The 23937-nt window shown below is 40.0% G+C and overlaps 1 protein-coding gene across 2 annotated transcripts in view; it reads right to left on the bottom strand.

The window, feature by feature from the left end:
* The window catches only part of LOC139543101 (guanine nucleotide-binding protein G(i) subunit alpha-3-like), a 74270-nt gene that overhangs the window by 29571 nt on the left and 20762 nt on the right, over window positions 1-23937 (bottom strand). The window contains exons 1-3 of one of the 2 annotated variants that reach the window (XM_071349270.1): window positions 8421-8540; window positions 1608-1650; window positions 1-142 (exon numbers count right to left, since the gene is read on the bottom strand). In XM_071349270.1, coding sequence (XP_071205371.1) covers window positions 1-142; window positions 1608-1612 — 147 coding nt within the window. In that variant the 5' untranslated portion in view covers window positions 1613-1650; window positions 8421-8540. Of the gene's footprint in view, window positions 143-1607; window positions 1651-8420; window positions 8541-23937 lie in introns of those variants that run through there. The other variant, XM_071349269.1, reaches the window with a different exon arrangement.

Below are 23937 nucleotides of genomic sequence, written 5' to 3'. Positions count from 1 at the left end.
CGCTCGTGCCGCGTCCCCAAAGTCTATCTTTAGGTGTCCCATGGCTCTGATGACGGCGATGATAGACTGGATGGTGTTGCTGTACACCACCACTCTGTACTGTTTACACTCCTCCTCGGAGTAGCCGGCCTCGTGGATGATTCTGAACGGGAGAACATTCAAAACGTCATGATAGTTCAGATAAAGTCACTCGGTTTGGTCCAATATCCACACTTGAATATCATTAATAAAGTTGTCCTCCGAAGGGGTGGATGGTGGCGGTCCCCTCCCCCCAAAAATCATATTTTTTTTGTAATACAACTTAATAACACTTGGTATGAATCAATGGACTAGGCATGTATTCTATGTAATGTGGACTGTGGAACATTGTCACTCTGGTCTAAGGTAAATCTAACTGAAGTTTTTAACTTTTCTGTATGTGTGACCATTCAAGACAAGACATTTCCAAAAAACCAACCAACTGTTAATAGGTCTATTGTGTGAGTAAATAGGCATGCTTAATGTGTGAATCCAGGGTTGCTAGTCTATTCAGGCCGTGCCAGGCTAGCTGTTGGCCTCTGTGGCCATTGTGTTTTGTGATGTGTGCTTCCTCCATCGTCTCTCTGCCTGAGCGCCACGTTAAATGAGGCATCTCTCTATGCAACACACACACACACACACACACACACACACACACACACACACACAGAGAAAGAGATGAACTCAGCTGGCAATGGCAATTAAACCCTCACAAAAGACAGTACTGTACATCGACAGCATATTATCTGAATGCCAGTTAACGGTTTAACTGGTTAAACTATCGGGTTAACTGGTTAAACTATCGGGTTAACTGGTTAAACTATAAGGTTAACTGGTTTAACTATCGGGTTAACTATCGGGTTAACGGTTAACTATCGGGTTAACGGTTAACTATCGGGTTAACGGTTAACTACCGGGTTAACGGTTAACTACCGGGTTAACGGTTAACTATCGGGGTTAACGGTTAACTATCGGGTTAACGGTTTAACGGTTTAACTATCGGGTTAACGGTTTAACTATCGGGTTAACGGTTTAACTATCGGGTTAACGGTTTAACTATCGGGTTAGTTAACGGTTTAACTATCGGGTTAACGGTTTAACTATCGGGTTAACGGTTTAACTATCGGGTTAACGGTTTACTAAGTTAAAATAATCAGTTATATAAAACTTATTAAAGTGTCAAAACCAGAAATAGTAACAGTAACCTTTTGCCATGGTTTATGCAAGTTTGTTCGAATTCAGTTTGGACTGCAACAGTGTTGTATGTGAGTTTGAATGCCATTTTGGGCTGGAACATTCTACCCATAGAAATGGAATGAACAGAACAGTCAAACTGCTCATCACCAACTCATTCTAGTTCTGTTCTGCAACCATCATGGGGATTGTGACATAATGCAGTTTGGAATCACCCACTCATTCTAGTTCTGTTCTGCAACCATCATGGGGATTGTGACATAATGCAGTTTGGAATCACCAACTCATTCTAGTTCTGTTCTGCAACCATCATGGGGAGTTTGACATAATGCAGTTTGAAATGCAAAGTGTTCAGATCGTGATGTCCTTGTTATATGTGTGACACATGAACTTACTTCATCTGCTTCACTATTGTACTTTTCCCAGACTCCCCAGCACCTGAAAAGAAAAAGAGACTCATCAATTACACGAGAACTAATAATGAAAAAACAAAATCAGCCAGAAAAGTACATTTGGAACTGTAGTCTAAACATTTCCTCTCAATTCAATTTCAATTTAAGGGGCTTTATTGGCAATGGGAAACATATGTTTACATTGCCAAAGCAAGTGAAATAAACAGTAAACATTTACAGTAAACATTACACTCACAAAAGTTCCAAAAGAATAAAGACATTTCAAATGTCATATTATGTCTATATAAAGTGTTGTAACGATGTGCAAATAGTTAAAGTACAAAAGGGAAAATAAATTAACATAAATATGGGTTGTATTTATAATGATGCTTGTTCTTCACTGGTTGCCATTTTCTTGTGGCAACAGATCACAAATATTACTGCTGTGATTGCAGACTGTGGTATTTCACCCAATCAATATTGGAGTTAATCAAAATTGGATTTGTTTTCACATTTCTTGGTGGGTCTGTGTAATCTGAGGGAAATATGTGTCTCTATCGTCATACATTTGGCAGGAGGTTAGGAAGTGCAGCTCAGTTTCCACCTCAGTTTCCACAGGCTATGGGCAGTGAGCACATAGCCTGTGTTCTCTTGAGAGCCATGTCTGCCTACGGCGGCCTTTCTCAATAGCAAGGCTTTGCTCACTGAGTCTGTACATAGTCAAAGCTTTCTTTAAGTGTAGGTCAGTCACAGTGGTCAGGTATTCTGCCACTGTGTACTTTCTGTTTAGGGCCAAATAGCTTTCTACTTTGCTCAGTTTGTTTGTTAATTCTTTCCAATGTGTCAAGTAATTATCTTTTTGTTTTCTCATGATTTGGTTGGGTGTAATTGCGTTGCTGTCCTGGGGCTCTGGAGCAGCTTGCTTAGGGGACTCTTCTCCAGGTTCATCTCTCTGTAGGTGATTGCTTTGTTATGGAAGGTTTGGGAATCGCCTGTAGAATTTAACGTCTCTTTTCTGGATTTTGATCATTAGCAGGTACCGGCCTAATTCTGCTCTGCATGCATTATTTGGTGTTTTACGTTGTACACAGAGGATATTTTTTGCAGAATTAGTCTCAATTTGGTGTTTGTCCCATTTTGTGAATTCTTGGTTGGTGAGCGGAACCCAGAACTCACAATCATAAAGGGCAATGGGTTCTATAACTGATTCAAGTATTTTGTCTCTCAGATCGTTCAGGGCTTTGTAGAAGTTACCTGTGGCGCTGATGTTTAGGCCGAGGTATGTACAATGGTTCTTCCTTAAAAAGTTTTGAGTTTATGCCGCGACCGTTTATGGTAGATGGTGGCAGATTGCGTAATTCTGTCGTTGCACCACACTACGACAAGGGGGAGTCAGAATAGTGATCTATCAGTGGTCTAAAATGTGGCACAAATTGACTCTCTTTTCGGGAATGAATGGAGGTGTTTTCAGTCTCAGGCAAACACACAAACCGCTGCCAGTGGTCCTGGTGTTGAGAGAGAACTTGGGTAAATACAAAATGGGGGAATTACACTTGACACGTGTACTGACGATTTTCGAAAACTAGGCACGGTGGCCTTCTGGTTTCTCTCCCTCTAAAAACAGAAATAAATCATTCTAAAATAAGAAAACTGGCTTTATTTACCACAGTGTGAAAGACTGATAGCCCCTCTATATAAAAGCGAGTTTCTGAAACACGGAGTCCTTTGCTGATGTGAAGAAGAAACTGAATGAAAGAGTCCAGCGAGGATTTGTCAGCATGAAGCTGAGTGACTCATTCATGGCTTCGGATCAGAATAAATAAGGACCAACATTCTTTCTGATGGTCTTTAATAAAGAAATGTTTTGACCAAGTTAATCTACTCATGTTGTGTGTGTTCAATTATTTGTGACATTGTGATTATAATTAATGTAACCAAAATAAATCAAACAAATCCTATTCATAATGAATAATCCGATGCGTGTTGGCAAGCTTGATTTTACTTCGTACTAATTTTAGATTTTTAGACACTACAAAACATATACATACAAAAGACAACTACATCACACCTGTCCTGACCCACCTGTTCAAATACCTCTATGGACCGGAAAGGAAATCACAATACAAACTATCACCCTCATGTACTTAAGGGAATCATAAATGTCATGGATATATTGGAATTAGTGGATATATGAAGGCTTAAATATCCTGACCTAGTGAAATATACATGGCGGAGGCTTAATCAAGCTAGTCGTCTTGATTACTTTCTTATGTCATTCTCTCTGGCACCAAAAGTTGAAAAAGTGTTGATAGGGGACAGAATGCTGTCGGAGCATATATGCGGTTGGAATATATATTACTCCGACAGAATTTCCACGTGAGTGAGGATATTGGAGATTTAATCCAAATCTATTGGATGATAAAAACAAGTTAAAACTAGGACAGAAGAATTGATAAGACTATTTCAGACATAACATAGGTACAGCAGATCCCCTTATTGTATGGGACACTTTTAAAATGTGTCTTTAGAGGCCATGCAATTCAGTGCCAATCTCTAAAACAAAAGCAATTTAGGTCAAAAGAGTCCATATTAACAAAGGAAATGGAATGCTACCAAAAATGATTTACTGAAACTTGTTAGAGTCACCCATGATTGACCAAACAATATTTTGAAAGAGGAAGTAAAGTACTTTAAGCATATGTTTTCGTTTCAGTCTCCTCCATCTCCACTAACCGAAGATAATTGTATGGATTTTTTCCCTAATAATAATGTAAAATGAACATCTGTACAGAAAGACTCATGTGAAGGCCAAATTATAGAGAACGAACTTCTTGATGCAATTGGGGCCTTTAAGGCTGGGAAAACTCCAGGGCTGGATGGCATAACAGTGGAAGTATACAAAACCTTTTCGATATACTCAGAGGACTGTTATTAGCATGTTTTAACCACTCCTATATAAATAGATTATTGGACACTCAACAAGGTCTGATTTCATTATTACTGAAACAGGATCCAAGTTGTAAATATAAAGATCCAGTCCATTTAAAAAAATGGGAGGCCTCTTACACTACAGTGGTGTGACACAAAGAATTCTAGCAAAAATGCTTAGCGCATAGAATTAAAAGATATTGTCTGATATTATTCATCCTAATTAGATTTTTTTTTTTTTTTTACATGGACAATACGTTGGAGATAATTTAAGTACTGGAAACAATAGAACACTATGAAATATATGGGAAACCAGGCCTGGTATTCATTGCCGACTTTGAAAAGGCCTTTGATAAAGTACAACTAGAGTTTATATATAAATGCCTGGAATATTTCAATTTTGGAGAATCTCTTATAAAATGTTATTATGTATAGTAACCCTAGGTGTAAAATAGTAAATAATGGCTCAATCTCTGAAAGTTTCAAACTGTCAAGAGGAGTAAAACAAGGTTGTCCACTATCGGCATATCTATTTATTATTGCCACCGAAATGTTAGCTGTTAAAAATCAGATCCAACAACAATATTAAGGGTTAAGAAATCCAGGGTTTAAAAACAAAGTTTTGTACATTGTACGCTGTTATCTTTTTAAAACCACAATTAGAATTCCTCCACAGCCTCAGAGGATCTAGATACTTTTTCTGACCTGTCTGGATTAAAAACAAATTATGATGTACTATATAAATGATGATGTACTATATATAGTACACTATAAGTGTACTATATTACGTATTGGATCACTAAAAAGTGTTAAGAGATAGATGGGAGGGGTTGAATGGAGCTGAAGGGTGGGACTAATAACAACAAATAATAACAAGATAACAAATGTAAAATATACCTCATGCAACTGCAAAATGTCAGATAAAGCATATCATGTACAGCATTTGATCATCAACATCTTTATGCTTTCATTAATAAAATAATGTCGAAACAAACATCTACATTTTGAGTATTTTTATCAACTGTAAATTTCAGATACATTTTAGCCTCACGACCACAGGTAAAACCTTGCTGAAATGATCACTGTATTTGTTGCATTGTTGTATTGTCAGTTTCTCAAGCCAAAACGTCGATGGCCTTCACCAGTTCATCTTTGCTTGTAGGCTTGGCAGAGTCACGGATGAATGTTTTCAGTTGATGCCAAACAGGTTGGATTGAGTTTAAAATCAGGAGACCTACATGTAGAGATGAAAAATACATTTGTAGATATAATGTAGCCCTACCGTAGACAAGGTAATGAGTAATGTCCTGTTAACACTAGTGAGACTCACCACTTTTGAGTAATGTGCTGTTAAAAGTGGAGTCAAACTAATGTTGAGTAATGTGCTGTTTAAAGTGGTGAGTCTCACTAGTGTTGAGTAATGTGCTGTTGAAAGTGGTGAGTCTCACTAGTGTTGAGTAATCTCTTGTTTAACCTCTCTGGGATCGCAGCCTGTTAAAATGTAGAGCGCCAGATTCAAAAAAAAATCTATAAAATCAAACTTTATTAAATTACACATATAAGATACCAAATTAAAGCTACACTCGTTTTGAATCCAGCCAACATGTCAGATTTCAAAAAGGCTTTTCGGCGAAAGCATAAGATGCTATTATCTGATGATAGTGCAATGGCTACACTCTCTTTGTTGACAATTTCAACCATGCCGGCGCTACACAAAACGCAGAAATAAAATATATAACATGCATTACCTTTGACGAGATTCTTTTGTTGGCACTCCAATATGTCCCATAAACATCACAAATGGTCCTTCAGTTCGATTAATTCCGTCCATATATATCCAAATTGTCCATTTATTTGGCGCCGTTGTACCAGGAAAAAAAGCGTTCAATTTGCGCAAAATCACGACAAAATATCAAAAAAATTACCTCTAAACTTTACTACAAGTACTTTTGTAATACAACTTAAGGTATTTGTAAACGTTAATAATCGATCAAATTGAAGACGGGTCAATCTGTTTTCAATACAGGATATCAACAAACTCACGGTACTTTTCAAGTCTTGCTCAACTCTCAAACATAAACACACGACGTCACTCCACTTCCGGGTCAATATCTTTCTTCGTTTACTAAGGAAAAACCTTAACCTTTTTCCATACAATGGCGACATCCAGTGGAAGCAGTAGAAACTGCGTGGATAGTGATTAGAATTCTGGTGTGCCCATGATAACCCATTGAACATACAGGAACTTAACAATAAAAAAGTTAGTCCTCAGGGTTTTGACTGCTATATAAGTTCTGTTATACTTACAGATATGATTCAAACAGTTTTAGAAACTTCAGAGTGTTTTCTACCCAAATCTACTAATAATATGCATATCTTATATTCTGGGGATGAGTAGCACAAAGTTGAAATTGGGCACGCTATTTTTCCCTAAGTGAAAACTCTGCACCCTATCCTCAAGAAGTTAAAGTGGTGAGTCTCACTAGTGTTGACTAATGTCCTGTTAAAAGTGGTGAGTCTCACTAGTGTTGAGTAATGTCCTGTTAAAAGTGGTGAGTCTCACTAGCGTTGAGTAATGTGCTGTTTAACGTGGTGAGTCTCACTAGTGTTGAGTAATGTGCTGTTTAACGTGGTGAGTCTCACTAGCGTTGAGTAATGTGCTGTTTAACGTGGTGAGTTTCACTAGTGTTGAGTAATGTGCTGTTAAAAGCGGTGAGTCTCACTAGTGTTGAGTAATGTGCTGTTTAACGTGGTGAGTCTCACTAGTGTTGAGTAATGTGCTGTTAAAAGTGGTGAGTCTCACTAGTGTTGAGTAATGTGCTGTTAAAAGTGGTGAGTCTCACTAGTGTTGAGTAATGTGCTGTTAAAAGTGGTGAGTCTCACTAGTGTTGAGTAATGTGCTGTTTAACGTGGTGAGTCTCACTAGTGTTGAGTAGTGTGCTGTTAAAAGTGGTGAGTCTCACTAGTGTTGAGTAATGTGCTGTTAAAAGTGGTGAGTCTCACTAGTGTTGAGTAATGTGCTGTTAAAAGTGGTGAGTCTCACTAGCGTTGAGTAATGTGCTGTTTAACGTGGTGAGTCTCACTAGCGTTGAGTAATGTGCTGTTTAACGTGGTGAGTCTCACTAGCGTTGAGTAATGTGCTGTTTAACGTGGTGAGTCTCACTAGCGTTGAGTAATGTGCTGTTTAACGTGGTGAGTCTCACTAGCGTTGACTAATGTGCTGTTTAACGTGGTGAGTCTCACTAGCGTTGACTAATGTGCTGTTTAACGTGGTGAGTCTCACTAGCGTTGAGTAATGTGCTGTTAAAAGTGGTGAGTCTCACTAGTGTTGAGTAATGTGCTGTTAAAAGTGGTGAGTCTCACTAGTGTTGAGTAATGTCTTGTTTAACGTGGTGAGTCTCACTAGTGTTGAGTAATGTGCTGTTTAACGTGGTGAGTCTCACTAGCGTTGAGTAATGTGCTGTTAAAAGTGGTGAGTCTCACTAGTGTTGAGTAATGTGCTGTTAAAAGTGGTGAGTCTCACTAGTGTTGAGTAATGTCTTGTTAAACGTGGTGAGTCTCACTAGTGTTGAGTAATGTCTTGTTTAACGTGGTGAGTCTCACTAGTGTTGAGTAATGTCTTGTTTAACGTGGTGAGTCTCACTAGTGTTGAGTAATGTCTTGTTTAACGTGGTGAGTCTCACTAGTGTTGAGTAATGTGCTGTTTAACGTGGTGCATCTCACTAGTGTTGAATAATGTGCTGTTTAACATGGTGAGTCTCACTAGTGTTGAGTAATGTCTTGTTAAAAGTGGTGAGTCTCACTAGTGTTGAGTAATGTGCTGTTTAACGTGGTGAGTCTCACTAGCGTTGAGTAATGTGCTGTTAAAAGTGGTCTAGGTCTACTTACTCTGCTGGCTCCTTTTTTATCTGTAGCAAGGGCCACGGTTGATTCTGCTGTGAAGATGACGTCATTGAATGTCTCGCCAGCTTTGATCCATGCCAGGGCCACGCAAAGGTCTTTGTCAGACAAATCCTTGTGTCAAAACTAGAGAACACACATGGTTAATGTTCTGGGGGGGGGGGGAAAATATATATATATATATAAAATGTCTTACCAAGTCCAGTGTCAGTGTTTAATTATTTAAGGCTCCTTTCTCTTCTCTGTGCTGGAGTTCTTTTAAGAATAAACAAGAAGCCATGCTGGGCTATCAGCAGGACAATAGACTCTTGCCGAGTTCAGGGAATTTAAATGTAATAATGGATGCTTGCGAGGCGTGTCACTTTTCTCCCATCCCTTTTGCATAGACCACCAAATGCATTGTTTTCTAACCATATCTGTCTGGATCCTGAAATTACTATGTGAATAAATATCACTGAATGACAGAGCTTGGGGACTGGTCTTTATAAATCAATTAGATTTTTATGTGGAATGTTAGGATTATTTTGCTCTTCGCTCGCAGTCACTTAGTAGCCTAGGTCTACTCCGGACCGGTCACGTTGTACAGCATCATATCTTCCTAACGGAAACACTTAGGCCTACATCGGCTACAGTAAGAAATGCATGTTAGTTTTTCTCGGAATAGAAACACCATAATATTAATCAAATTAATTAAGCAACATTTTTAAAAATCAATCACCATAGTGTCTGTTCTATTCAAGGCTCCCTTTAACTCTTAGGCTCTACAGCTTCATGTCATTTCAATAACTTAGCTTCTCAAAGATGCCCTCTGGTGGGCAGACTAGCACCAACTACCATTAATGGCAACAATGGCTGACACTTAAATAACATGACATAGAATTTTGCGGCAACCTGCAAGCTGTGCTGCAGTACGACAACTTATAAAGGAAGAACTACTATACAGTTTTTTTGTCTGCTCTGGGGCATCGGTGTCTAGATGGAATTTGTATTTGTGGTCATGGCAACTGGACCTTTTTGGAACACCATTATTTTTGCCTTACTGAGATTTACTGTCAGAGCCCAGGTCTGACAGAATCTGTGCAGAATATCTAGGTGCTGCTGTAGGCCCTCCTTGGTTGGGTACAGAAGCACCAGATCGTCAGAAAACAGTAGACATTTGATTTCAGATTCTAGTAGAGTGAGGCCGGGTGCTGCAGACTGTTCTAGTGCCCTCGCCAATTCGTTTATATATACAGTACCAGTCAAAAGTTTGGATTCTGTATTGTAGAATGTTAGTGAAGACATCACAACTGTGAAATAACACACATCATGTAATAACCCAAAAATTATAAAAATGTTAATTCAAAATATATTTTATATTTAAGGTTCTTTGAAGTAGCCACCCTTTGCCTTGACAGCTTTGCACACTCTTGGCATTCTCTCAACCAGCTTCATGAGGAATGGTTTTCCCAAAAGTCTTGAAGGAGTTCCCACATATGCTGAGCACTTGTTGGCTGCTTTTCCTTCACTCTGCAGTCCAACTCATCCCGAACTATCTCAATTGGGTTGACGTCAGGTGATTGTGGACGCCAGGTCATCTGATGCAGCACTCCATCCATGATAGTCCCACTAAGCGCAAACCACATGGGATGGCCTATCACTGCAGACTGCTGTGGTAGTCATGTTGGTTAAGTGTGCCTTGAATTCTAAATAAATCACCAACAGTGTCACCAGCAAAGCACCCCCACACCATCACACCTCCTCCTCCATGCTTCACGATTGGAACCACACGTGGAGATCATCCGTTCACCTACTCTGCATCTCACAAAGACACGGCGGTTGGATCAAAAATCTCAAATTTGGATTCATCACACCAAAGGTCGGATTTCCACCGCTCTAATGTCCATTGCTTGAGTGTCTTGGCCCAAGCAAGTCTCTTCATTTTATTGGTGTCCTTTAGTAGTGGTTTCTTTGCATGAATCATGCCTTCATGGTCAAATTGCTGCAGTCTCCTCTGAACAGTTGATTTTGAGATGTGTCTGTTACTTGAACTCTGAAGCATTTATTTGGGCTGCAATTTCTGAGGCTGGTAACTCTAATGAACTTATCCTCTGCAGCAGAGTTAACTGGGTCTTCCTTTCCTGTGGCGGTCCTCATGAGAGCCAGTTTCATCATAGCGCTTGGTGGTTTTCGCGACTGAAATTTTGCGGATTGACTGACCTTCATGTCTTGAAGTAATGATGGACTGTCATTTCTCTTTGTTTATTTGCTTAAAGAAATTCCACAAATGAACTTTTAACAAGGCACACCAGGTGGCTACCCCATGAAGCTGGTTGAGAGAATGCCAAGAGTGTGTAAAGCTGTCATCAAGGCAAAGGGTGGCTACTTTGAAGAATCTCAAATATAGAATATATATTTTGATTTGTTTAACACTTTTTTGGTTACTACATGACTCCATATGTGCTATTTCCTAGTGTTGATGTCTTCACTATTATTCTACAATGTAGAAAACTGTAAAAATAAAGAAAAACCCTGGAATGAGTAGGTGTGTCCAAACTTTTGCTTGGTACTGTATGTTGAAGAGGGTGGGGCTTATTAAGCTGCATCCCTGTCTCACCTCCCGGTCTGTGGAAAGAAATGTGTGTGTTTTGCCAGTTTTAACCACACACTTGTTGTTTGTGTAGATGGATTTTATAGTGTCGTATGTTTTTCACCCAACACCACTTTTCATCAATTTGTAAAGCAGACCCTCATGCCAAAATGAAAAAAGCTTTTTTGAACTCAACAATGCATGAGAAGACTTTGCCTTTGTTTGTTTGTTAGTCAATTAGGGTGTGCAGGGTGAATACGTGGTCTGTCGTACGGTAATTTGGTAAAAAGCCAATTTGACATGTACTCAGTACGTTGTTTTCACTGAGGACATGTACGAGTCTGCTGTTATTGATAATGCAAAGGATTTTCCTAAGGTTGATGTTGACGCATATCCCACGGTAGTTAATGGGATCAAATTTGTCTCCAAATTTGTAGCTTGGGGCAATCAGTCCTTGGTTCCAAATATTGGGGAAGATGCCAGAGCTGAGGATGATGTTTAAAGAGTTTAAGTATAGCCAATTGGAATCTGTGGTCTGCATATTTGATTTCATTTAGGATACCATCAACACCGCAGGCCTTTTTGATTTGGAGGGTTTGTATTTTGTTATGTAGTTCATTCAATGTAATTGGAGAATCCAGTGGGTGCTGGTAGTCTAATAGTTGATTCTAAGATTTGTATTTGATCATGTATATGTTTTTGCTGTTTGTTCTTTGTTATAGAGCCAAAAAGATTGGTTTATCCATGCATCTCCGTTTTGGATAGATAACTCATGTTGTTGTTTGTTTAGTGTGTTCAAATTTTCCCAGAAGATTCTGGATTCTTCAATTACATTGAGCTTATTTCTGGTGTGCTGTTCCTTCTTTTTCCGTAGTGTATTCCTCTATCGTTTAAGGCACAGGCTCAGGTTTTGTGGGTCTCCGTTTTTGGTTGGATAGGTTTCTTAATTTCTTTTAGGTTTTTGCATTCTTCAAACATTTTGTCACTGTTTCATTTTTTAATGTTGTCAACTTAAATGTTTAGATTTGATAGGGAAACAGGAGGTCAAATATTCTGTTTAGGTTTTCTACTGCCAAGGTTACACCATTATTACAGTGAAACATTTTGTCCAGGAAGTTGTCTAAAAGGGATTGAATTTGCTGTTGCCTAATTGTTTTTTGGCAGGGTTCCAGACTACTTTCCTTCCTTCTATAGCATTTCTTAATATTATTCAGTTCCTTTGATGCCTCGTGATTGAGTATTGCTCTGTTCAAGTAGACTGATCTGATAGGGGTGTCAGCGGGCTGACTGAACGCTCCTGACTCTGGGTTAACATCTCTGTCTCGCTCTCTCTCGCTCTGTGTCTATTTTAAGTCTTCTGAAGAGAGATGAAATACAGATGAAAGGTTAGGCTTGGAGCCTCTAACTCTGCCATTTTGACTGCTAAAAACTCATGGGTACCCTCACAATGGCTGCCTGGTATTGTGATGCATCTAGGAGGCGAAGGAAACGCACACCAATTTAGTCGAGGTGCTGGCTAACGGAGTAGAACACTTGAAAAATTAAAAAGGAGAGCCGCACACTCTAGGAGCTCAGATGGAATAATTTAGTATCCAACGTTTAGACAGCCAAGCTGTGTTCATCAGGGTATTGTGATGCAATCATTTCCATTGTGATGTAGAATGTTCCTTCAAATGATATTAACCTTTTCACACGTACCAACAAACGGGTGTGATTCTACAGTGGTCCCTGCAGCGTACGCTCAAACCTGTGTGATTAGAACACTTATTTAGAATATCCAGTTTCGATGAACACAACAGTCAGCATTTGAGCTAGGTACACTGTTTTTTCAAATAAACATTTTTTTCGCACAAAACACAGTCCTTACAAAGTTATGTTCTGAATGTGAGCAGTTTATTTTTGGATGGAATGTTCAGACATTCACAGAAGTAGCAACAGCATAACACAATCATCCAAACCGGAAAATATAGGCTACATTAGTCCTAGCATTAACTGAGGAAAGATTGACGTAACACAAGCAGTCATATTAAGATAACTCTCAGCTGACAGAAACCACAATATGAATTAGCTAATAGCAATTACTATTTATAATACATCACGGGTGAGCTCAACATTGATCGAAATAATTGAGTAAAACAGTTTAAAATCCAAAGTAATCCGACGATGGGCAGTTTTTGTGCACGTCGCCATATTTGTTTTTCAAGTCAACCATAGATAATAGGAGGAGACAAGATGAGTTTGGTCTGTTTGCAGTATGCATGTTGAAGGGGGTGTCATCTACCATAATTCACTTCCCTTCATTCACTTCCGGTGAAGTTTACTCAAAAGATGAGTGAACCATTCCTTTGTCTCATAACATCTTTGGTCTGACAGACATTTACATGACACCCAGAATGCATTGTAGAATGTCAACAAACATGGTGCCACACATAGCTGGCAAATAGCTTAGCATTAGCTCATTATAAATCACTACAACCTTCATAAAAGTATTTTACACACACCAGATGTGTCCATTACAATCATTACATTTAATCGGAATGCATTAATTGTCCTGAGTACTTGAAAACATGTGAATAAAACTGTAAATACATTATGCTCCATACATACATACATACACACACTTCATGCTAGAGCAGAAACGGCGACAGGATATACAGAAAATAAGGCCCTTACTTTGATAGGAACGCACACGTCCAAAGTTAGTATTTGTAAAGAAAACAATGGAGGCAATGCGAGCGCCAGCCAAAAAATGTGCCAGTTCGAACAAGACTGCGCAAATGTCTACATACTCTTTTTTGTTTACAGTTTGGCTACTTCATGTCTGGTTACAACTTGTAGACTTGTTTACGTGCTGCTGTGCGATTTGTTTTTTAATTAATTGAGATATAATTTTGTCTCTGTAGTAGATGGTTTGTCCTCTGACAAATCAACTGTACATTTCGGTGTTCTTCAAGGCTCCGTTTTAGGACCACTATCGTTTCACTATATATTTTACCTCTTGGTGATATCATTCGGAAACATAATGTTAACTTTCACTGTTATGCGGACGACACACAGCTGTACATTTCGATGAAACATGGTGAAGGAAGTGGATGGCGGCAAATGTTCTACTTTTAAACTCGGACAAAACAGAGATGCTTGTTCTAGGTCCCAAGAAACAAAGAGATCTTCTGTTGAATCTGACAATTAATCTTGATTGTTGTACAGTCGTCTCAAATAAAACTGTGAAGGACCTCGGCGTGACTCTGGACTCTGATCTCTCTTTTGACGAACATATCAAGACTGTTTCAAGGACAGCTTTTTTCCATCTACGTAACATTGCAAAAATCTGAAACTTTCTGTCCAAAAATGCAGAAAAATGTATCCATGCTTTTGTCACTTCTAGGTTAGACTACTGCAATGGTCTACTTTCCGGCTACCTGGATAAAGCACTAAATAAACTTCAGTTAGTGCTAAACACGGCTGCTAGAATCTTGACTAGAACCCCAAAAAATGTATTATATTACTCCAGTGCTAGCCTCTCTACACTGGCTTCCTGTTAAGGCTAGGACTGATTTCACGGTTTTACTGCTAAGCTACAAAGCATTACATGGGCTTGCTCCTACCTATCTTTCTGATTTGGTCCCGCCGTACATACCTACACGTATGCTACAGTCAAAAGACGCAGGCCTCTCTGGGGAGTTTTTCCTAGCCACCGTGCTTCTACACCTGCACTGCTTGCTGTTTGGGCTTTAGGCTGGGTTTCTGTACAGCACTTTGGGATATCAGCTGATGTCTTTTTAAATACATTTGATTGAAAAAAATGGAGAAGGGCTCTCCTCGAAGAGGTTAGTTTGTCCGGCTCAGTAAAGCCTCAAACATAAACTGTCCGCAACACTGAAATGGGCTTCTTCTGTGTGAATGAATGAGGAGGAGGAACACTCCTCAACTCAAACTGAGAAAATGTGAATCTATTCGAATGGTTATTACGGCGACCACGGTTATTTGGCTGGCCAATTACAGTCTTCTAAAATTCCTAGTTAGGCCGCCGTCATCAACATGACTGGCTACCCAATAAGACGGCGGGGAAGCTTGTGGGGTTTAGACTCAAAGAAATGACCGATAACATCATACCGAGACGACACACAAGTCTCTCGGTGGATCTGATGTCACTCTTAGTGTAGCCGTTTGTATGACTGTAGGTCTACTAATAAGAAAAACGTCACGGTCCATGACATTTTCATCACACTCCCTCGCATCCTTTTGCATTCAGCAGAGGAACTAGTAGGTGCCAGCTGGCCGGAGGTTGGTTCCATGTGTGAGCAAGAGAAGGTAGCTAGATTCTGCCTCCTGAAAATCACTCTCTCATTGGCCCATATTTATAGCTCAGTGTGTGTGGGCTATAGAAAAAAGGGACATGGGCACTAGTATCATGTAGAAGAATCCTCATTGACCGTACTATAGTATGATGCAGCCTGGGATGTGACACCGCAGTAGAGAGCTGCCAGGCACTAAGGGAATGCATGGATAGTGTCAGACACCAATGGTGCATCCCTTAAAAAGGGAGACAGTCAGATCCCAATGGTGCATCCCTTAAAAAGGGAGACAGTCAGATACCAATGGTGGATCCCTTAAAAAGGGAGACAGTCAGATACCAATGGTGGATCCCTTAAAAAGGGAGACAGTCAGATACCAATGGGGAGAATGGGAGCATGTCTGTATACCATGAACTAATGAATGTAAGACAGTTGACTGTAATGAGAAGTAGCACATTAATTCACGATACTGTAGCCTGTAGGGTGTCCAATTAAAAACTCATATTTTGACCAAGTGGGTAAAATAACTGTGTAGATAATCCTCTAAGAAAACCAAAATGGTCCAAACCTCATGTCTCTATCATAATTCATTCACAAGTTATTGGGAGTTTTTACCCTTGTAGGAAGGCCAGAATTAGGGTGACTAACTCAATGGTGGTCAGAATTAGGGTGACTAAATCAATGGTGGTCAGAATTAGGGTGACTAAATCAATGGAGGTCAGAATTAGGGTGACTAAATCAATGGAGGCCAGAATTAGGGTGACTAAATCAATGGAGGTCAGAATTAGGGTGACTAAATCAATGGAGGTCAGAATTAGGGTGACTAAATCAATGGAGGTCAGAATTAGGGTGACTAAATCAATGGAGGTCAGAATTAGGGTGACTAAATCAATGGAGGTCAGAATTAGGGTGACTAAATCAATGGAGGTCAGAATTAGGGTGACTAAATCAATGGAGGTCAGAATTAGGGTGACTAAATCAATGGAGGTCAGAATTAGGGTGACTAAATCAATGGAGGTCAGAATTAGGGTGACTAAATCAATGGAGGTCAGAATTAGGGTGACTAAATCAATGGAGGTCAGAATTAGGGTGACTAAATCAGTGGAGGTCAGAATTAGGGTGACTAAATCAATGGAGGTCAGAATTAGGGTGACTAAATCAGTGGAGGTCAGAATTAGGGTGACTAAATCAGTGGAGGTCAGAATTAAGGTGACTAAATCAGTGGAGGTCAGAATTAAGGTGACTAAATCAGTGGAGGTCAGAATTAAGGTGACTAAATCAGTGGAGGTCAGAATTAGGGTGACTAAATCAGTGGAGGTCAGAATTAGGGTGACTAAATCAATGGAGGTCAGAATTAAGGTGACTAAATCAGTGGAGGTCAGAATTAGGGTGACTAAATCAATGGAGGTCAGAATTAAGGTGACTAAATCAGTGGAGGTCAGAATTGGGGTGACTAAATCAATGGAGGTCAGAATTAAGGTGACTAAATCAGTGGAGGTCAGAATTAAGGTGACTAAATCAGTGGAGGTCAGAATTAGGGTGACTAAATCAGTGGAGGTCAGAATTAAGGTGACTAAATCAGTGGAGGTCAGAATTAAGGTGACTAAATCAGTGGAGGTCAGAATTAGGGTGACTAAATCAATGGAGGTCAGAATTAGGGTGACTAAATCAGTGGAAGTCAGAATTAGGGTGACTAAATCAGTGGAGGTCAGAATTAAGGTGACTAAATCAGTGGAGGTCAGAATTAGGGTGACTAAATCAATGGAGGTCAGAATTAGGGTGACTAAATCAGTGGAGGTCAGAATTAGGGTGACTAAATCAATGGAGGTCAGAATTAGGGTGACTAAATCAGTGGAGGTCAGAATTAGGGTGACTAAATCAGTGGAGGTCAGAATTAAGGTGACTAAATCAGTGGAGGTCAGAATTAGGGTGACTAAATCAGTGGAGGTCAGAATTAAGGTGACTAAATCAGTGGAGGTCAGAATTAGGGTGACTAAATCAATGGAGGTCAGAATTAGGGTGACTAAATCAATGGAGGTCAGAATTAGGGTGACTAAATCAATGGAGGTCAGAATTAGGGTGACTAAATCAGTGGAGGTCAGAATTAGGGTGACTAAATCAGTGGAGGTCAGAATTAGGGTGACTAAATCAGTGGAGGTCAGTAGGGGTTTATTAACAGTACATGTACTCATACTGAACCGTTCGGTATGGGGGACCCCGGTTCGGTCCACACTGTGAACCTGAACGAATACATTAAAATTAAAATAAATGTTAAAACACTATGCTATTGATTAAATCTGAGCTTTAACTATTCAGTTAAATGACTAGAGCCTGTCCTATCGCGCGTTATAAATTAAAATTATAATTTGAATCTTAATCTTTCAAACTATTCGTTTGTGAGGCACAGACAGGAAGTAGATCTGTTCGATGGCGAGTGGTGGGGTTGTCTCCCCTCCGCACTCAAGCAGCCCTTGGCAGCTTATTCTGACAGGGACAAAGACATTACAAGAGCAATAGGTATATTTGAGGATTTGCGTTATGAAAATGTGGTGCTGGACATTTGACCGGCAGCATTTTAATTTACCGGACATATGAGACATTTACCAGACCCACGGCGCTCAGGGGCGTCCACCCACGGCGCTCAGGGGCGTCCACCCACGGCGCTCAGGGGCGTCCACCCACGGCGCTCAGGGGCGTCCACCCACGGCGCTCAGGGGCGTCCACCCACGGCGCTCAGGGGCGTCCACCCACGGCGCTCAGGGGCGTCCACCCACGGCGCTCAGGGGCGTCCACCCACGGCGCTCAGGGGCGTCCACCCACGGCGCTCAGGGGCGTCCACCCACGGCGCTCAGGGGCGTCCACCCACGGCGCTCAGGGGCGTCCACCCACGGCGCTCAGGGGCGTCCACCCACGGCGCTCAGGGGCGTCCACCCACGGCGCTCAGAATGACAGAAATCACTTTATATTAACAGAACATGCAAGTGGAGGATACAACGCCTCGTGTCCTTCTTAACGAATTGAGACGCACACTAAGAAGATGTTAAAATAGCTGCCCCTGTTCCTCAGCCAATAAGAAGAGTAACAAACCGCTACGTCACTAGTCTATGTATACGAGGCAAGTGAGTTTCAATTTGGGGAAGCGCCTGTTCACTTTTCAATCACGCTAGATAGGCTACTCTGGTTATTTCACTCCATGCATCAACCACTGTTTGAGGAGCACGCAGCCTCTCGCTGCCCGACAGGTAATATTCCGCCCAATCTCTGTATGCCATGGGCTCTCCTACCCTGTTCCTGCAGCTACCCAGTACTCTGTATGCCATGGGCTCTCCTACCCTGTTCCTGCAGCTACCCAGTACTCTGTATGCCATGGGCTCTCCTACCCTGTTCCTGCAGCTACCCAGTACTCTGTACGCCATGGGCTCTCCTACCCTGTTCCTGCAGCTACCCAGTACTCTGTATGCCATTGGCTCTCCAACCCTGTTCCTGCAGCTACCCAGTACTCTGTATGCCATGGGCTCTCCAACCCTGTTCCTGCAGCTACCCAGTACTCTGTATGCCATGGGCTCTCCAACCCTGTTCCTGCAGCTACCCAGTACTCTGTATGCCATGGGCTCTCCAACCCTGTTCCTGCAGCTACCCACTGCTTCATTTGGGAAACCAGTGTGAAATATTTTCACAACTAAACATATTTCATTAAAGGGTTGACAGCCCCTCTGTGTGCTTGAGAAAGGAACAAAGGAGTTAAGGGGAGATGGAAACACACAGTGGTGAGATATTTTGTACCTAAAAAGGTAATGTGTCAGCCTATTCATTGTGAAAGTATACAAATTCACTATAATTGTAGGTTAACTCTGTAAACTGCCCTACACAATCAATGAACCAACAGCATTACCTACAGTGGTTCTCCCCTTAAAAGGTTTTGAGTTTATGCCACGACCGTTTGTGGTAGATGGTGGCAGAATGCGTCATTCTGTCGTTGCATCGAAACGATCACAAGTTATAACGCTGATCTATCGATAGTCTAAACTGTGGCACAAATTTACTGTCTTCTTTGTCAATGAATGGAGGCGTTTTCAGTCGGAGAGTCTCTCTTCTCTGGCACTAGAGTCCTGCATCAGGCAAAAAAAATATTTTAAAAACGCTAATCGGTGGTCCTGGAGTTGAGAGAGAACTTGGGTAAATACAAAAATGGGGAGTGATGATTTTCAAAAATAGACACGGTGGCCTTTTGGTTTCTCTCCCTCGAAAAACAGAAAGAAATCATTCTAAAATAACAAACTGGCTTTATTTATCACAGTGTGAACGAGTGATAGCCGATGAGTTGAGAGCCAATCGGTTACCCAACAAAATATCATCAACTTATTTTAGCCTAATTGTTTTCAGGACTACAGGCTACTATTCCTCTCATCCTCCATGCATTCATTCATTTGTCTGCTTGTCTATTCAACATTTGGCTGAAAAGAAACCACGTCATGAATTAAGAACCAATATATATATTTCTCTCTCTAAAAGGTTTTACATTTCTGACTCAATATCACAGACCAGATTTGCCATAACGGAAGAAAAAAATGCATCAACCCCTACAAATATATTAATTTATTATTAACCCTGTATTATAAATCGTATAATAGATGTTAATTTAGAATCCTCCAATCCTTTAAATTTAATTAGAGATAAGGACATTTTATTGATCTGCCAGTATTTAACATTTAGACGGCACGTCTTAATGAGTCCCGAGAGCCGTGCCATACCAATTATTATTGGATTACTCACCATGGCAACCACTTGTTAGTATAAAAAAATAAAAACGTATTTCACAGTTCGGTTGGCTTTCGTGGAGATCAGACCATTTTTAATTTGCAGCGATATATATTTATCGAATTCAATAGTATATTTGTATCACTTGTAGATGGTGTTTTTATTTACAGTAGTGACGGACAGCTGGAGGCATTTTGAAAACATGTTTTGAAAACACTTGTTTTTCCACAAGTGTAGCAGGTGTGAACAGTGCAAACAACGGTTCCATGATGGGCTATTAGCAGGATAATCGGCTCTTCATTCATTTAAAAAAAGGACAGTCTAATAGCACACTTTAGGTGTGAAAAATCCCCCACAACTTGCATGAAGTCCTCTAAAGTCTTACATTTCTACCTCAAAACCTCACGCAAAATGTCAGATAAAGCCTATAAATGTACAGAATTTGATCATCAACATCTTTATGCTTTCGTTAATAAAATAATGATACAAATACTCCAAATGGAGATGTTTATTTCAACAACTGTAAATTTCAGCTACATTTTAGTAGCTCCACGACCACGGGTAAAACCTTGCTGAGATGATCAATGTATTTGTTGCATTGTTGTATCGTCAGTTTCTCAAGCCAAAACGTCGATGGCCTTCACCAGTTCATCTTTGCTTGTAGGCTTGGCAGAGTCACGGATGAATGTTTTCAGTTGATGCCAAACAGGTTGGATTGAGTTTTAAAATCAGGAGACCTACATGTAGAGATGAAAAATATATTTGTAGATATACTGAAGATATACAATATTGAAGTAGGCCTTTATGTTAAGTTATGCTACAACAGATCCAGTAAAAAAAATGGAATAGAAAAAACATAATACTAATCAAATAAATTAAGCTACTTTTCAAAACAAAAAAAATCTATCCCATATAGTCTGTTCTAACAAAAAAAAGGTTTTAAAAAGTCTCTAGTACAGCCAATATTAAAAACTGTCAAATGCATTCATGAATTAAAAATCGCTTTAGCCGCCATGTTGCGGTTTATTGATTGTTTCATTATTCCTTTGTTATTTAGTTTAAGAACAAATGCTTGACTGTATTTGATGACATGGATGACTTGTATGCTGTGTGATGACATGCACAAATTAATGATTGATGGATGTACCGCATATTGAAGTAGGCCTTTATGCCAATAAGTAAATTATGCTAAAACAGCTACAGTAAGAAACACATGTTTCTCTTGGTTTTTCTTGGAATAGAAACACCATAATATTAATCAAATTAATTAAGCTACATTTCTAAAAAAAATCAATCTCATAGTGTCGGTTCTATTCAAGGCTCACTTTGACTATTAGGCTCTACAGCTCCATGTCATTTCAATAACTTAGCTTCTCAAAGATGCCCTCTGGTGGGCAGACTAGCACTAACTACCATTAATGGCAACAATGGCTGACACTTAAATAACATGACATAGAATTTTGCGGCAACCTGCAAGCTGTGCTGCAGTATGACGCAACTGTTAAAGGAAGAACCCATTGGCCTATTGTTGTCTCCCAAGACTCATAAATATAAAGTTTGGAGCATAAGGTAACCAGTCCATCCTGTATGCATAATAATACAGTCTACACTCAAAGGCAATCACTACAATTTAAGTTTACAATTTGTTATAGGCTAGACCAAATATGTACCAAAAGACATCTTATAAATCAGTTTTGTTTCATGTTTTTTCTGCCATGCGTAATATGCGGCAGGCTATTTATTGTCTAACGGCAAAATCATTACAAATCATGTTTTTTTGGGGGGGGGCTTGGGCTCATACACAGTACCAGTCAAAAGTTTGGACACCTGCTCAGTACAGGGTTTTTCTTTATTTGTACTATTTTCTACATTTTAGAATTATAGTGAAGACATCAACACTATGAAATGACACATTTGGATATGAGGATTAGCTGTCCTGCATGCAACTTTTGACAGTAGCTATGCCTGTGCATTCTGAGAAGACATAAGAAAAGAAAATAGCATATCTAAACCAGGTAAGTTGTGTGTAATTTTGCCCTAGATGTTTCTTTGTCATAACCCAAGGTTGCATGTCAAATTGTTGCTGAACCGGAAAATAGACCAAGTGTAATTCAAGATTCAAAAACACACGATCCAGCAGCTGGAGCCTGCCTCTGCGCTTGACTTTCCAACGGTCGTTGTGAGAGTCAGTCAGTTGGTTAACAGTGGAGGCCAGCAGGAGAAGGAACCAAAAAGTTCAAAATAGGTCATTGTATCTATTGTATTTGTAGTAGTGTATTTCATTGCAGTAGCTAATTAGTTTGACATTTTATCTAGCTTCATTTCTGGACTGTTCATGGTTGTTGTCAAAGTTTCTCCGTTAACGTCAGCTAATGTTAGCTCGCTAGCTATCTTAGCTAACTGTTAGAGCAGAGGCAGCTAGCTAAGTCAATAAGTTTAGGGTCTAGCCTATGTGATATTTAAGTAGCTAATTGAGCTAGCTAGTGTTTTTGTTTGTAAAACATTGGTAGTCTAGCTAAGACTAGGCAAGAAAGCACCCGGTTAACATAGCTAGCTAGCTAACAGTCACAGTTAAGGCTCTCGATGGTGCAGCTGTAAAACTAAGAGGATCTGGGGACCCGTGCCACATTTTTTTCAGTCTCCCGTCTTGGTGTGTTTGGACCATGATAGTTTGTTGGTGATGTGGACACCAAGAAACTTGAAGCTCTCGACCCGCTCCCATACAGCCCCGTCGATGTGAATTCGGCCTTCCTTTTCCTATAGTCCACAATCAGCTCCTTTATCTTGCTCACGTTGAGGGAGAGGTTGTTGTCCTGGCACCACACTGTCAGGTCTCTGACCTCCTCCCTATAGGCGGTCTCATTGTTGTCGGTGATCAGGCCTACCATCGTTGTGTCGTCAGAAAACTTAATGGTGTTGGAGTCGTGCTTGGCCATGCAGTCATGGATGAACAGGGAGTACAGGAGGGGACTGAGCACGTACCCCTGAGGGGCCCCCGATATGAGGGTAGTAATGAAGGAACATAATGTGATCTGAGCAGTGGTGTAAAGTACTTAAGTAGTTTTTTGGGGTATTTTTACTTAAGTAGTTCTTTAAAGTATCTGTACTTTACTATTTATATTTTTGGCAACTTTTACTTCACTACCTTCCTAAATACAATAATGTACTTTTTACACCATACATTTTTCCTGACACCCAAAAGTACTTGTTACATTTCGACAGGAAAATGGTCCAATTCACACACTTATCAAGAGAACATCCCTGGTCATCCCTACTGCCTCTGACCTGGCAGACTCACTAAACACAAATGCTTTGTTTGTAAATTATGTCTGAGTGTTGTAGTATGCCTCTGGCTATCCATTAATAATAATAAAAAAACGTTGTACAGTCTGGTTTGCTTAATATAAGGAATTTAAAAAGATTTATACTTTTGATACTTAAGTACATTTTAGCAAATCCATTTACTTTTGATACTTAAATAGTATTTACTAGGTGACTTTTACTTGAGTCATTTTCTATTAAGGTATCTTTACTTAAGTATGATAACTTAGTACTTTTCCCACCACTGGATTGACAGAGCAGTAATGAAGGAACATAACGATGTGATCTGAGTGATGGAGCAGTAATGAAGGAACATAACGATGTGATCTGAGTGATGGAGCAGTAATGAAGGAACATAACGATGTGATCTGAGTGATGGAGCATTAATGAAGGAACATAACGATGTGATCTGAGTGATGGAGCAGTAATGAAGGAACATAACGATGTGATCTGAGTGATGGAGCAGTAATGAAGGAACATAACGATGTGATCTGAGTGATGGAGCCGTAATGAAGGAACATAACGATGTGATCTGAGTGATGGAGCAGTAATGAAGGAACAT

Source organism: Salvelinus alpinus, chromosome 17 (genome assembly GCF_045679555.1).
Source record: "Salvelinus alpinus chromosome 17, SLU_Salpinus.1, whole genome shotgun sequence".
NCBI classification, from domain to species: Eukaryota; Metazoa; Chordata; class Actinopteri; order Salmoniformes; family Salmonidae; genus Salvelinus; species Salvelinus alpinus.
Note: the sequence above shows the minus strand (reverse complement) of the source record. Positions and strands in the feature narration are given on the sequence as shown.